The sequence below is a fragment of the Plectrocnemia conspersa genome, unplaced genomic scaffold (genome assembly GCF_051122295.1).
Source record: "Plectrocnemia conspersa isolate PC_06_02 unplaced genomic scaffold, ASM5112229v1 ptg000006l, whole genome shotgun sequence".
Classification (NCBI taxonomy): domain Eukaryota; kingdom Metazoa; phylum Arthropoda; class Insecta; order Trichoptera; family Polycentropodidae; genus Plectrocnemia; species Plectrocnemia conspersa.
The window spans coordinates 14,818,145-14,832,088 of NW_028277170.1; the positions used below are offsets into that span (position 1 = coordinate 14,818,145).

General features: G+C 27.5%; 1 protein-coding gene across 1 annotated transcript in view; it reads right to left on the reverse strand.

Moving 5' to 3' along the window:
- The window catches only part of bma (SCY1-like protein bma), a 229,393-nt gene that overhangs the window by 8,846 nt on the left and 206,603 nt on the right, over positions 1–13,944 (reverse strand). The window contains exon 15 of the mRNA XM_088187622.1: positions 13,604–13,923. Within this exon, the coding sequence (XP_088043748.1) occupies positions 13,604–13,923 (320 nt within the window). The remainder of the gene's footprint in view (positions 1–13,603; positions 13,924–13,944) is intronic.

Consider the following 13,944-nt stretch of genomic DNA (forward strand, 5'->3'; position numbering starts at 1 on the left):
TATTTGTATATATGTATGTAGACTGAGGCCCAATAAAACCTTAAAATAAATTTTAAACCGAGTCTAATAATTGTAAATTTTTATTACAGTTTATTAAATTAGCAAACAATTAGGTTTTTTTGGACCTGTTTGTATGTATGTGTATAATCAAATTGCATTATAATGCAATTTGATTTTCAGCGTACCATTAGATACCATGTCATGGATATTCTAGATATAATAACATGAAATGATTAATAACGGTGATATAACTTTTAATTGTTTTATACTTGACACTAGCTTATGTAGAAACTGATTTGTTATCCTCTCATGAGTTATATTGGATGATATTGCATTTTTATACGAAGTTTATCGAACAGTTTCTCAATAGCATTATTTATAATGAAAAATTGCGGTTGAAACATAATGTTTAAGGTAAAATGATCATGGGTTTTAATTTATGATTGCAGGAAAAACTGTTTCTTGCGGCAATTAAGGAAAAAGGGGCGAGAATATAAATAAGAAATAAACTATAAACTATATTAGTCATACCGTGGCACTAACTTTTTTCAACACTTCAAACAGTGTGCATATAAATATAATGAAAACAGCGTTCGGGAAATATCGTACTGATATTCGATTAAAGGAACGTTGATAGATTTTCAAAAAAATAAAAATCACCGATTTACTAAGCAAATAATTTGTTATAAATAAATGTAATAGTAGTTTGTATTGTATCAGCAGTAGTTCGTAAACAATCGATCATTTTTTTTTTATAAAATGTATGTATACACTTGACCAAATGAAAGTTCTTAAACTATAATTAGTTTTAGAACTTCATCCTTTAATACGATTAGATACGTAAAAATAAATATATGAATTGAGTAAACTAAAACTGCGTTAATCGAAGCGTGGAACGATATTTGTAATAAAACAATAAAATAGTATTTACGTGTCTTTAACCTATGAAGTAAACTGAAAAACATCTTCAGCAATACGCCTGCAGTTTAAAAAACAACACAAGACACACTGCATGGGCAGCGGGAATGGTTCCAGATGTAGGTCGAGTGCAAGAAATAGGAGTATGCCTTTAATTAAACCATGTCTATATATCTCCGCGCTGCACGTGTGAAGCCAAATATATAATTTTGCTAGTTTTCAAATAAAAATATTTTTTCTTAGCCGCGTAAAAATCGAAAAAAGTGTATACGTATGAGTATTTATCTATTACATGAGGTACCGAAGATAGCGAGTGTGCGAATACCGGACCCGCAACTTTTTGGGTTTTAAATTTTATTTTTGCATCGTTCCGATTTTTTAATGGTTCAAATTAAAAATTATTATTTAGAATTTTCAATGATAGTCAAAATGGCTCAATCTATAAAAAACTACTTAACCTTTACAATTCATTTGAAAATAGGTTTACAACTTGACTAAAATGTTAGTTGAAGATGATTTAAAATGGTGTAGCATTTGGAATTATAAACAATATAAATAAAAGTTTCAATTATGAGTGTGACAGAAAGTGCTTGGTTATATGAATAATATATTACGGCTATTTTAACAAAATTACTATTGACTTTCTAGAATCAAATATTAAAAGACACTGATTTGTCAATTACATGCCAAAGTTAATTAAACATATTACAATGGTAGTAATAATGAAAAATCTCATATTAGTGTAAACAAATAGTTACATTTTACCCACCATATATTATCGTTTACAGTTAATTTTTTGAAGCAATGAGAGATCTAATAACATTTACGTATGGCAAACAATTAATATATAATATAACATATTCGGTTGTCGTTTAAATTTAATTTATGCATTATATTAGTAGTAATAATGTGTTCAATGTTTAATATTGATAAGGTCTTATTGTTTTTTATTATTTTTCAGAAGCAATGATGGAACAAGTTGATGACCTATATGGCTACAGCTTAGAATTGGTATATATAAACAAAGAGTGAATCTTCTCATGTTAAAGTTACTGTCAGCAAGTATTATCTTTATATAAAGAACATACTACATAAGTTTGATGTAACTGAATATCATGAATTTGGCTATTCCGAAAGAAAAATGATGGCACAGAACAAAAATTTAATAAAAACTATGACGTATACATATTTTTCCACATTAAAAATAACCCACTCTTAGATATTTTGGCAATTGATTATTCCAGGTATGCAATCACTTATTTATAATCATTGTAAAAGGTCGTTTATTAGATTACATCCAAGAAACTACACATTTATAAGCTGTCCGTTGACTGATTTACATAGCGTTCCCACTGCGACAGCGTCGAATTGATCGACATTAGCTTTCAATCCTCATACATACTAAGTATATATTACACGTTCACGTTTAAAACGTACCTGGTTAATTTTCAATTTGCCAAATGTAACGAATATGTGCATTAAATCAGAAGCAATGATAATTTTTATGTATTGTAAAAAGAAAAACTCACTTTTCAGCCTTGGAGTCCGTCGCCGGAAATTCAAAATTTTAAGATTTCATTACGAAGATTGTTTTATGTTTGTTTATCTAATTTAATTAATATATTCTTCTATTCTTCAACACATTATGTATATATTTAACTTTCATAGTTATAACACACCTAATTAACTTGCAATCCGATTATTTAGATTCAGTCAAATGACGAATTAATGAAAATTATTGTCGCGTAGCAAAATGTTATTAATAAATAATAAATATTTAAAACTGTTGTCATGGTACTGTCGGCATCTTGTTTTATATTTGAATGCTTATTTTTTATTGGTCGAAACAACAGAACGCATTACCGGTGCCCGAAAATTATTAGGACCAAATTTAATTTTTATTTTTATTATTATAATTAAATATATTTCCTTTGTTTACGTATATTATTATACACCGTTCATACAAAGCGATACGATTTTTGGAGTAGAGCATTGAACGAAGTATATTTCATTTTTAGTTATGTGCGTCCGAAAGCGAAAGCGGCTTAGAACAATTATATATAAGATATTATGTAATATACTGCATTATTTAAATCACATACTGTATATTGCATATATAAATTTATTTAACCATTTTTAGAGCTTTTTTTGAGAAAATCAAAAAATAAAATAAGAATCCTTATTTTTTTAAAAAGAAAAACACTGAAAAAACAACTGTCTAATTATTACGTTTATTTACTTAATTTAAAACCTGTAAAATTAAGGCAATTTTTTTTTATTATTAAAGTAGTTTTTAATTATAATCAAAATGATAAATAAAATGATTTGTATAAAAAACTAAGCTTCGATTTCCTCTAATTTTTCTCAAGACTCTTGACCTTGAATTTTTTAAGAATCATTTTTTTACCGTACGTACCCTAACAATACTCAAACCATAAGTTTATGCTACTAAACCACATGTTAAGAAATTATACAAAAAAATCTTATTTGCTTAATTTAAGGAAAAATAATATTATAATTGAATTTTAAGTGTATAAAAATAAAACCGCTATTATTTTAATTATTTATTTATTATTCATATAAATAACTGTTATTCATTAATAAATATTTCTGCTACAAGTTTGGTATTTATATATTAATAATATGATTTAATTCTCTCGCGGAGTTTGGTGTTTGGTAAAGGTATCTATTTTTAAGTCTCGATGTAACATCGATTTGAAGACAAACCGTTTGATGCGATTCCTAATGAAATACTTTGCTGGGTTCACAGTTTTATTGCGTACTCTTATTAATTATGTATTCTTAAACTAGGGAAGCATATTAAATTGTAGGTCATATTAAATATTTATAAATGTAGTTTAGTTATAATAGCTTTAATTTTTTAAATTTTAAATGAGATTGTTTCAAGCGGAATGTGAGCAAGCTTTATTATTTATTTTAGTTCTAGTTAATTAAAGCTATTTTTTTAATATTAAATATTTTATTTTTTTAATTGAAATAAAAGTCGATTATCCTAACTTGTCCTAGCATACAACTGATGAGCGATTACAATTTTTACTAGTTAATATCTTGTACTAAATGGCTTTAAAAATTAGCCTTAGCTGCAGATATCCTAGGGGTTCTTAACGAATTTAATTAAAAATTAAATGGAAAAACAGTGCTCAAATATGAAACTCACACTTCAAATGAACTATTAATAATTTTTCTTTCTGAGCCTAAAATATTCACGATATAACCTTTTATGAAAAAGTTAGCTGACTCCTATGTTAGGCAATGAAGTGATTTAACTAAAAATATATAAATATGTTTTTAATAGGTTTTTATACTCTACTGACTATTTGAACATTTATAAGAAAACTTTCGACCTCGCTTATAACGAAATCTTGATGCGATTATTAAATGAACCTTTCGAATGTGAAGAAATATAATAGTTCAGAGCGATATTAAATTGCAAAACTTTGCTGCGACCTGCAACAAACTTTATCTAAAAGTATCAACAGGTTGACAATATTATTTTAAATAATATCTACATATGCAAAATCATTTGCAAAATTTACATATATTATTTTAATAAAAAAATAGAGGACAGGATATGCTACAGTTTGTATATATAAATAGAAAGTCATTGTTATGTTTTGATTTATTTGCAAGTTAAGTAAATAGTAGTGCATACGTTTAAAATAAATGGACCACAAGGGATATTACCAGTTAATTCAATTAAAAAAATGATTTGTGTAAAATAACCGATTGGTTATTATTGACTGAAGTTATGTAAGGTAGATGTATTTAATGTATTAAAGTTCAAAATGAAAGCCACCGCTATATTGAGTAGATGTATCCTATGCTAATTTTACGTTTTTAACAATTTATTTATTTAAAGCTAAAGTAAACGGCATTTGACGAGTCAAAGTAGACAAAGAATCAAACCATTTAATTGCTTTATTTGAATCTTCAAGTAGTCGTCTAAAGCGCTCAACATTTTGCAATCCATTTCTTCCCTCTTTCACCATTTCCATTTATTTGCAAAGGTTTCTTCGACTAACGATGCCTTGTTTGGAATATTATTAAATTATTCGACGTTGGACCTAGCTTTCATATTAAATTACATTATGGTTAACTTGGCACAAATGCATCGGACGACCAAAATTAAACATTAACAGTTTGGTGCTGTTAGAAATGGTACTCGTTTGAGGATTTCAGAATCATTGACACAAAAACAAAATTAGGAGTCTGGATGTACAATGTAATTGTGACTTAGATTTAACAGCTCGTTTGTGCAGATATTTCATATTAAATTATTATCTCTATCGTTTTCTCAAGAATCAATAGTTTATTTATTATTGTTTTTGTATTTAAAAATTGCTCAGTTATATTACGATTCCCAAAATTCAACAGATTTTATCATTATTTATATTTGCGCAGACATTAAATAGAAAATATTTTTTTCTTTTATTTTTTCAAATTCAATAAAGTCATTCACATTATTGCCTCTCTTCTGCCATATATTAGAAAATAACTAGATATCTTATTATATATTTAAGATAATGATATTGGTTCTCTTTGCCACCAATAATGCTGATCAGTACATATTAAATAAGTTATATGGTATCTAATTGAAAGTCGAGTTTTTAATACATAGTTTTATATTAATTATTCTTTGACTTTCGTATATGACTTTCTTCTTGTGACTCGGCTCTAGCACGCGCGAATGTATGGTGTAAAAATTGGAAGCCTTGGAGTTCACTGATGTATAGATTATTTGAAATAATTTGTTTTATATTTTTAACGGTTTATACCGGATGTGTACAATATTTTGTCAAAAAGATGAAATTATCTGCTTTAAATGTTTTTTTTATCGACGATTTATAATTAAAAAAACTAGACTTTAAGCTATATATGTATATATATAATATTATTTATATTATATCTTAATACTACATAAAAAATATATATACTCTAGCAAATCAGTAGATATTTACATTATTCTAAATTAAGCTTTAAATAAATTTACTATGTAAAAAGAAATAATCACGAAGGTACAATCAAAATAATATTTAAGCATATTTTTATTGAGAAACATAAAAATTTAATTTAAAACAGCGCTAAATTATACTTATAAATACGTAAAATTATGTGTTACGGTAACACATTAGTTAGTATAATTGATATAACATAGTGTTTTGTTAATTGAACCAAATTATGTCGCTTTGTTTAATCGTATTAAAATGACTAAAATCGAATTGTTGTCTCACTGTAGAGTCTAAGTTACTAATTATTTAAAACATTGAAATTTCAGAACCACAACAGTATGACAAACTAACTTATGTGTCTAACAATGGCAAACTAAGTTACTTTCTCAAGATCGAGTCTGACGACAAGCTAAGGTGTTGACGCAATAATATCTAATTTGACGCAATAATAGGACTAAACTGTCAAAGTTTTCCGATCCATTACGTTTCGCCAAAAAGGTGACGTAAGAAATATTACATAAGGTGTTTTTAAGGTTATTGAATTATATAATAAAATTTATTCATTCAAATACATGTATGTACACGTCAATGTATCTTGCATGGCAATGTACCTCTCTTCTGGGAGGCGTACACCGCCCTTCTTAGAGCGTTCGTTTCGTGCTTCATTTAAATTTTATGTTCTCTTTCTTAGGCTTTCAAAATATATTTTGTCTAAGAGGCATCTTATAAGGTGCAAAACCGTGCCTTATTTATCTCCCCTAAAGAGACGGAGAACGAAATAATGGAGGTGGAGCAATTCGTTGGCGCATAGCAACTACGCGAAACCTACAGGATCGTTAATGAGCCGGTGGGTAAGGACTTATGCTCGAATATAAGAAGCAGGTGAGAACATCCGAAGTACCTATACTTCTGTTCTTGCTTAATACTTGGGAACGCAAGCGCAGGTAATTAGGTGGAAAAAAATTAAGTTCTTGTGTATATTTTATATCAGCAGCTTAAATATACTCGTCGTTGCGACTCGAGGTAATCATATCCCAGCATACATAGGAATTTTGTCAAAAATAAAAATATATAATAATTAAATTGCTTCAAGTGCAGATACCTGAAAAATCATTTTAAAAATAGTCTGTAACAGTATTGTCACAGTTGATTTGTTAGACTGAAGTTATAAGTGATGGAAGTTGAAATTTAGAGATAAATCACAAATAGATAACCTTTTGTTTTATTTATTTAAATTATAGGTTGTTGACTATAAATAAAAAGTACTCATAGCTAAAGGAATTATTGTTTTATTGCCTATTCCCATATGCGGATATGTATTATGATTTATTTAGTTTTATATCATTTTGTAGATATCGGTACAAGAAAACTTTAATCAATAAATTGCTAATGAGACAAATTTTATGGATAACGATGATTTAGATGCTGATTATTGAACTTCCAGATTTAGAAGACATCAATGATAATATTTTAAAAGAAACTTATTAAATATGTTTCAGGCAAAGAAAAAATTCATTCAAGCTTACCACCGATGAAAATTTCCACTATGGGAAAATGTAATGAATATATCCCACTCCACTTTTAAAAATTCAGAAGAATTCCCTTACTAAATCTCAGATGAAAAAATCTAAACCTGTTTGAAAAAAATATAAGATTATAATTTAAAAAAAATGTGGAGAGTATGATGATATTTTGTGAATATATTTTTTTTCACTTAAATTGTAATTTTTTTTAATTTTTTTCCCTAAATCATAGCCACAAACGTTTCGTCATATATTTTTATTTTTTGTATTAAAATATAATTAATTTTAAACATGAAAATGGTTATAAACCAGTAACATGTATATTATATATAATTACTATGTCTGTAAAATTATTTATACTATTGAATAACCGTATTTAAAAAAAGCCGCTGCTTCTCTCTTCGCATACCCTGGTCCAGCTCGACGTCCGGAATCTATAGTTACACTCGCTTTAGAGACACCTGGAGCCTACAAACGTATACACGAAAAGCTTAATGTATAATATATATTATACAAACTGTACGAGACGATCTCAATTATAGCACAAAAATTGAATAACACTCTTTATTGTCTTAAAAACAGCTGTATTGAATCAAAAAATAAAATTGATTAAATAGGAATATTGTTAGTATTTAGAATTAAAACAAACGGTCAGAAAATTACAGCTGGAACTTAACACGGTATCAAGATTTAATTATTAAGCGAAATGACAATGTTTAGATATTTCAGGTATGAGAGTAATATATGTATAAGATAATCGGAGACTTTTTATGTTGATTAATTGTATTTTTAAAAGTATAAGAGTAAGAAAAAGTTGTCAATATTTTTATTTTTTAAATTTCTTTGCGAACTCGGAAATTTATATATTGAGGATATAGAGTGCAACTTTAATTCGGTTGGATGTCAAACGTTAGAGCAAATACATTTATTACTTGATTTATGCAGTAGATATGTATAGGAAAAATCACGTGAATCGAAGCATAGAACGAAATTTCTAATAAAACACTTGTACTTTTTACAGTATCTTTAAATTATTTATGAAGTAAATCAGCGAAATCTTTAGCGATCTCTCAAAAAATCAATCCAGGATACAATGAATGGGCAGTGGAAAAAGTTCCATATGTAGGTAGAAGTGTATTGGTTATTATTATTAACAGAAACGTTGATATATTCGACATGCGAATATATTCGATCACTTTATCACAAACTTTATTCTATGCCTCGACTTATGCGGTATTTCATTAAACATATCTACCGCATACATCGAGAGATGAGGGTATGTTTCATGAATATTAATACCTTGAAGATATTGGTTTATAGTATATGGTTTTAAATCTTTAACAGTAGTACTAGTTGAGAAAATATAACTAAAGACAAAAAATGTAAAGATGGTGTATCTTATAAAGGTAGGTAATGGTCAGTTGCTGTGTATCGATTTTTTTATGATTTTGCTCTTGTGGTGAGTAAATAACATGTGCAAATATTTTTAATTTGTGTATATGATTTAGCGTGCAATAATAATGGTTAGTGTAAAATGCATATATAACATAAAATTAAATTATATAAACGTTGATCCATCGACATGCTGCATGATGACAATCACTCCGAACATCTTCAGCTGTAAGTGAATTGCTTTTTTTTTTTGCATATAACACTACTTTTCATATTAATATATATTATAATAAAAAAAATATATACATATATAACGTCCGTAATTTATTCTGAATCTTTATAAAAAAATATAAGCATGTTTGAATGGATGATGCAGCATTTTAATGATTATTAACGACCTTCTCTTTGCAGAAGTATGATTGAACAATTAAAGCGAACTCCACATAATATATATATATATAATAGGATAATGTAGTCAGTTACGATTAATTGAATGACAAATAAAATAATAATAGTATTTGATATATAATAATAATAAAATGAGTAAAATAATCAGACAGCACGTTCAGGCACAGGCCAGGTGCACAAGAATTGACTTACAGCATAAGCTGTGGAGGACGGCACTGACAGGCTGGAGCCTGAGCCGCCACGGACCCCGTACCGAGCCTGTCAACACACCATTAAGTAACTTCCATTTCCGCGTATATACATTACCATTATGTTGATATCCATTAATTGAATAATATAAAAAAAACAATAGTAATATACTAATCCCTCGAGTGGTTTCAATTCTTACATCGTGTATTAAATGGACTGTCGATTATGCGAGCGTGAATGCTTTTTTTTATACAGGTTATTGCTCTGCTAAAATTTAAACAGTAGTCTTTATTATTAAATATGATACGAAGAGAACTCATAAGACATTTATGTATAAAGGTATATATTATAATATAGGTAGCTTTTATTAGAATATCCAAGTAAGTTTGGGATAGGATAATTTGATAAGACGTCCAGGATATATCGATGGGGTTAATACTACCCACTATGATAAACCAACAGGCTAAAATTTCCACGAGTTGGTTGACAATTAGTCGGTCTATCAGTAACAGGGTCTAATAAACCCAAATGCAAATGTCGTTTAATATTTACTTATAATTGGATATACTATGCTTATTATTTCGTGACATTTTATTGAAGAAATAATACTTTTCACTAGTATATAGCAATTTTATAAGTATCAATTATATTTTTTTAAATAGTGATTAACAAACTATGTATTATTATTTAAACAATTTTTATACCAATCCCTGATTTCATAAATATTATAAATATGTTTTTCTTTTAAATTGAAGTGTTTATAAATTTGTATATTTATAAACGCTTTCGTTTGTATCAAACAAAGCTTATCAAAGGTGGTGTTATAGATGTAATAACTATTCAGGGTTATATTTTCACTACAAAACGGAGTTGATATTTTTATTTAATAGCAGTTAATGCAAAAATAGCGTTTCACATAAATATGATATAACGAATGGCAACCTCACTTTTATAGATTTGTTTGACAGTCTCTTAAAAACTATTTACCTTGATTCAATTAAAATTAAATTAGTTTGTTTTTGAAAGCTAATGTTGTCCATAACCTAATAGATTCTGTACACAATGTGAACTTTGTGAAGTAACGTAAAAGTGCATTTTCAATCTTTGCAAATGTTCAGTACTTTAGCTATTTTAAAGACACAACATATCGAACATATTTTTTGTATTTTGAGATATACATGGCTCTAATTTGTTTTAATTTGTCTGTTCTTATATTGATTTTTTTCTAGAAAAGTTAACTAAACAGAAAAGATTAAAAATAAATTTATCGTTCCTAAATAAATTTGCCTCTTCTTTGTGGTTTAAGTTCGAAAGCCACATGAATCACCAATAAACGATATAGCCAATGCATTTCATGATAGTATATTTAACTTTTTAAAGCACTTGTAATTTAAAACTTTTTTTGTTCATCACTCATATTAGCTGCTCTAAGAAGCATATGGTGTATACAGATATTTTCGGATGCTTTTATTTTTAAGACATGTTGCGTGTCTTGACATTAATTATAGATCCAATGCAGTTATTCCACTTTATGCAGTTCTCATAAAAAAATTACAATAATATTTAAAAAATCATGCAACATGAATTTTTCCAAAATTCAATTAAAAACTACATACATATTTTTTGTACATTATTTATTGTAACATATCGTACATGCGCTTTTAAATAAGCTTCTTCAGCTACAGTTACTGTCGAAAAACTAACTAATCGCAAATTCTTCTTCTATCTGTATTATTAAAAATGCATGATTTCAACAAAATCAATAGCTGCTGATAAAACAAGCTTTTCTAATATTGTATGTGTTTTTTTTAACGTTTTTTAATCATATAAAAAAATAATTAGGATGCTAGCAATGCATTTAATGCGACAAATTTTTGATTAATTCACTCGTCTAATTTTCTTTAATTTATTTTTAAGAATTTAGCGATACATAAAAAATGCATAGTTGCATACCATTTCTACCCTAAACTTTCGGATAAATAATGAGAAACTAATGATACATAGTGTAAATCACATTTCTTACTATTTCGTATCAGTTATATTTTAGTGGATTTTCTGTTGTAATCAGTCAAAAATTATCCATATAAATTAAATTTACAGAATTAAAAAATTGCGCCCCGTAGTTACATATACAATATTTAAGTTTAGTTATTTTAAATTATTAATTAAAAAATAGTAAAAATATAATCGCTTCTCGAATTTTAATTATAAATAATAAATATCTCTTACTTGACTTATTTTACTTATTTATGTAAATCTTTGTAGTAATCCAATATAAAGTTGATTCAACACAAATAAAAATAGATTTGCAGATAATTAAACATATTTCTATTAACTACTAATTTTATTCTGTATGTATTGACAATTATTTATTTTATTTTTACTGAGATTACAACGGTTTGATAAATCAGGAAAATCGAGCTAGACTAAGAAATTCTAAATATTTTCAACGTCATTTAATTAAAAAGTTGGTCCTATAATTTATATTCTGATTATTTTATAAAAATGTTTATTTAATTAATCATTATTTTTTTACTTCTATATATAATACTTCACTAAATTCAATTAAACTGTTATTTTCAAAATATTAATATTGCATCATTAAAAATTTGAATATATTAGTTTTAATGATTTATATACTAATTACTGTAAAATTCTAGAAAATGGAAACGCGAGAAAAATTTTAATAGTTTTATTTGTAAATATTACTGCACTTAATCGATTATGTCAAAGTGCTTTAACATGTTAACTGGCAACGCTCCAAATTATGTTTGGAGGTTTTCGCCTATAATTTGTATATTTATGATAGCATTGACACGTTGAACCATGTTAGTATAATATTCTTTATAATAAATTTAATAAGTCATAATAAACTTACAAAGAATATTGAATTTAATAAATAATAATAGATTTTAATATTGTTACTTCGTATTGCATTTACAAGAAATACTTACAAGAAATATTTATTTTAATCATAGCAAGGTTTTTACAGTATCTCCTTTAAATTAAACAATAATTATTTCGCATTTGTATAGAACAATGAACGTAGTGACCAACGACATTAGATCATAGATAAAGGCGTCGATAAGACGAAAATTTAATAAAATTTTAGAATTTACTATGAACATTTGCCCCAAATACAAAAAAATATGTAAATTTTATTATAAAAAAAATTAGCAATATGTTTTTTCACATAAAAGCACGGCTTATAACACTTTTTAGATTATTTAATTCAATAATTTGATCTATATGTAAAAAAAATTTTTAGTCGGATAAATAGAAAAAATTAATTTACTGTATTTTATTAAAGCTTTAAAAAAAAAATGTTTTGTAAAATTATATATATGAACACCAGTCGGTATTATAATTTACGCTAGCAAAAAATTACAGACGCTAGCAAAAATAAATGCATTAGTGGACTATTTACATATATTACTACAATAAAAATAATGTAAGAATCTAAAACTGTCAAATTTTATAATTATAATAGGGATAACTCAACACTATATGATAAATTAGATTGTTTTATATGCAATGAATTTTGTCAACACAAAAAAAACAGATCCTTAAAAAAATCTGTATAAAATTTATGTTCATGTGCTATTTTTGTTGCGAAATAATTGTTGTATAGTAATAATCCATTTAATATTGTAAAAGAGTGTATGAAATGATTTATTTAGCCCAAATGATTTTATATAAATAGGCAGTGTCGGAATCTTAATGATTCAACTTTAAAAACTGCATTATTCTGGTTTAAGACCAATAAATGTTTGGTCCACAAAACGAAATTGTTCTCGGTAGAATTCGCAATTTAGCTTTAAATTATGACTAACTATCGATTTTCACGGCTTAGAATACTGAGCCAGAGATAATTTGCATATAAATGTACGTAAACAGTAAAATATAAATACGCTTTTTTATAATTCACGCTCGCATTTCGATGTTTGTTTTTCGACATTTAACGACGCACCACTCAAGAGATTTTTTCATAAAGTAATATTGTCATTATCAAAGTATGTACGCATTGAGTAAAGTAAAATCACCGACCATTACTGCCAATAGGGGGATTTTTATTTATTTATTAAAACACAAAATAATTAATAAAGGGAGGGGTTAAAATTTTGAAGAATCGATTTATGGCACTAAAGCAAGTGCATGCATTTAGACTAAGCCATGTATGTGTGTTGATATTTGTTTACTCACTGTTGGCGGAGAAAGATTCACGTGCGATCCTCGGCGTTCTTGTGGGCCAATGCTGCTGTGGCGACGTGTAGGCAGTCCTGCTCCGGATCCTGGAGATCCTCCCGGAGATGAGGAGCAGGACGGAGCAATGCGTATCTTTGGAGTTATCAGCGTGTTGTCTGACAAACGGCGGCTGGAGAAAGCGCTAGCAACTCTAAGAAAGTTGTTTCCGTCTTGGGAAGCAGAAGAGTTCCCGAACCACCAACTTCCGAGGAGTCCAGAACCTCCACCACCACTGGTGGCACTACCGGTCGTAACTCCAGCTCCGATGTTAACTCCCCCTGTAAAATGTCAAGTTAATT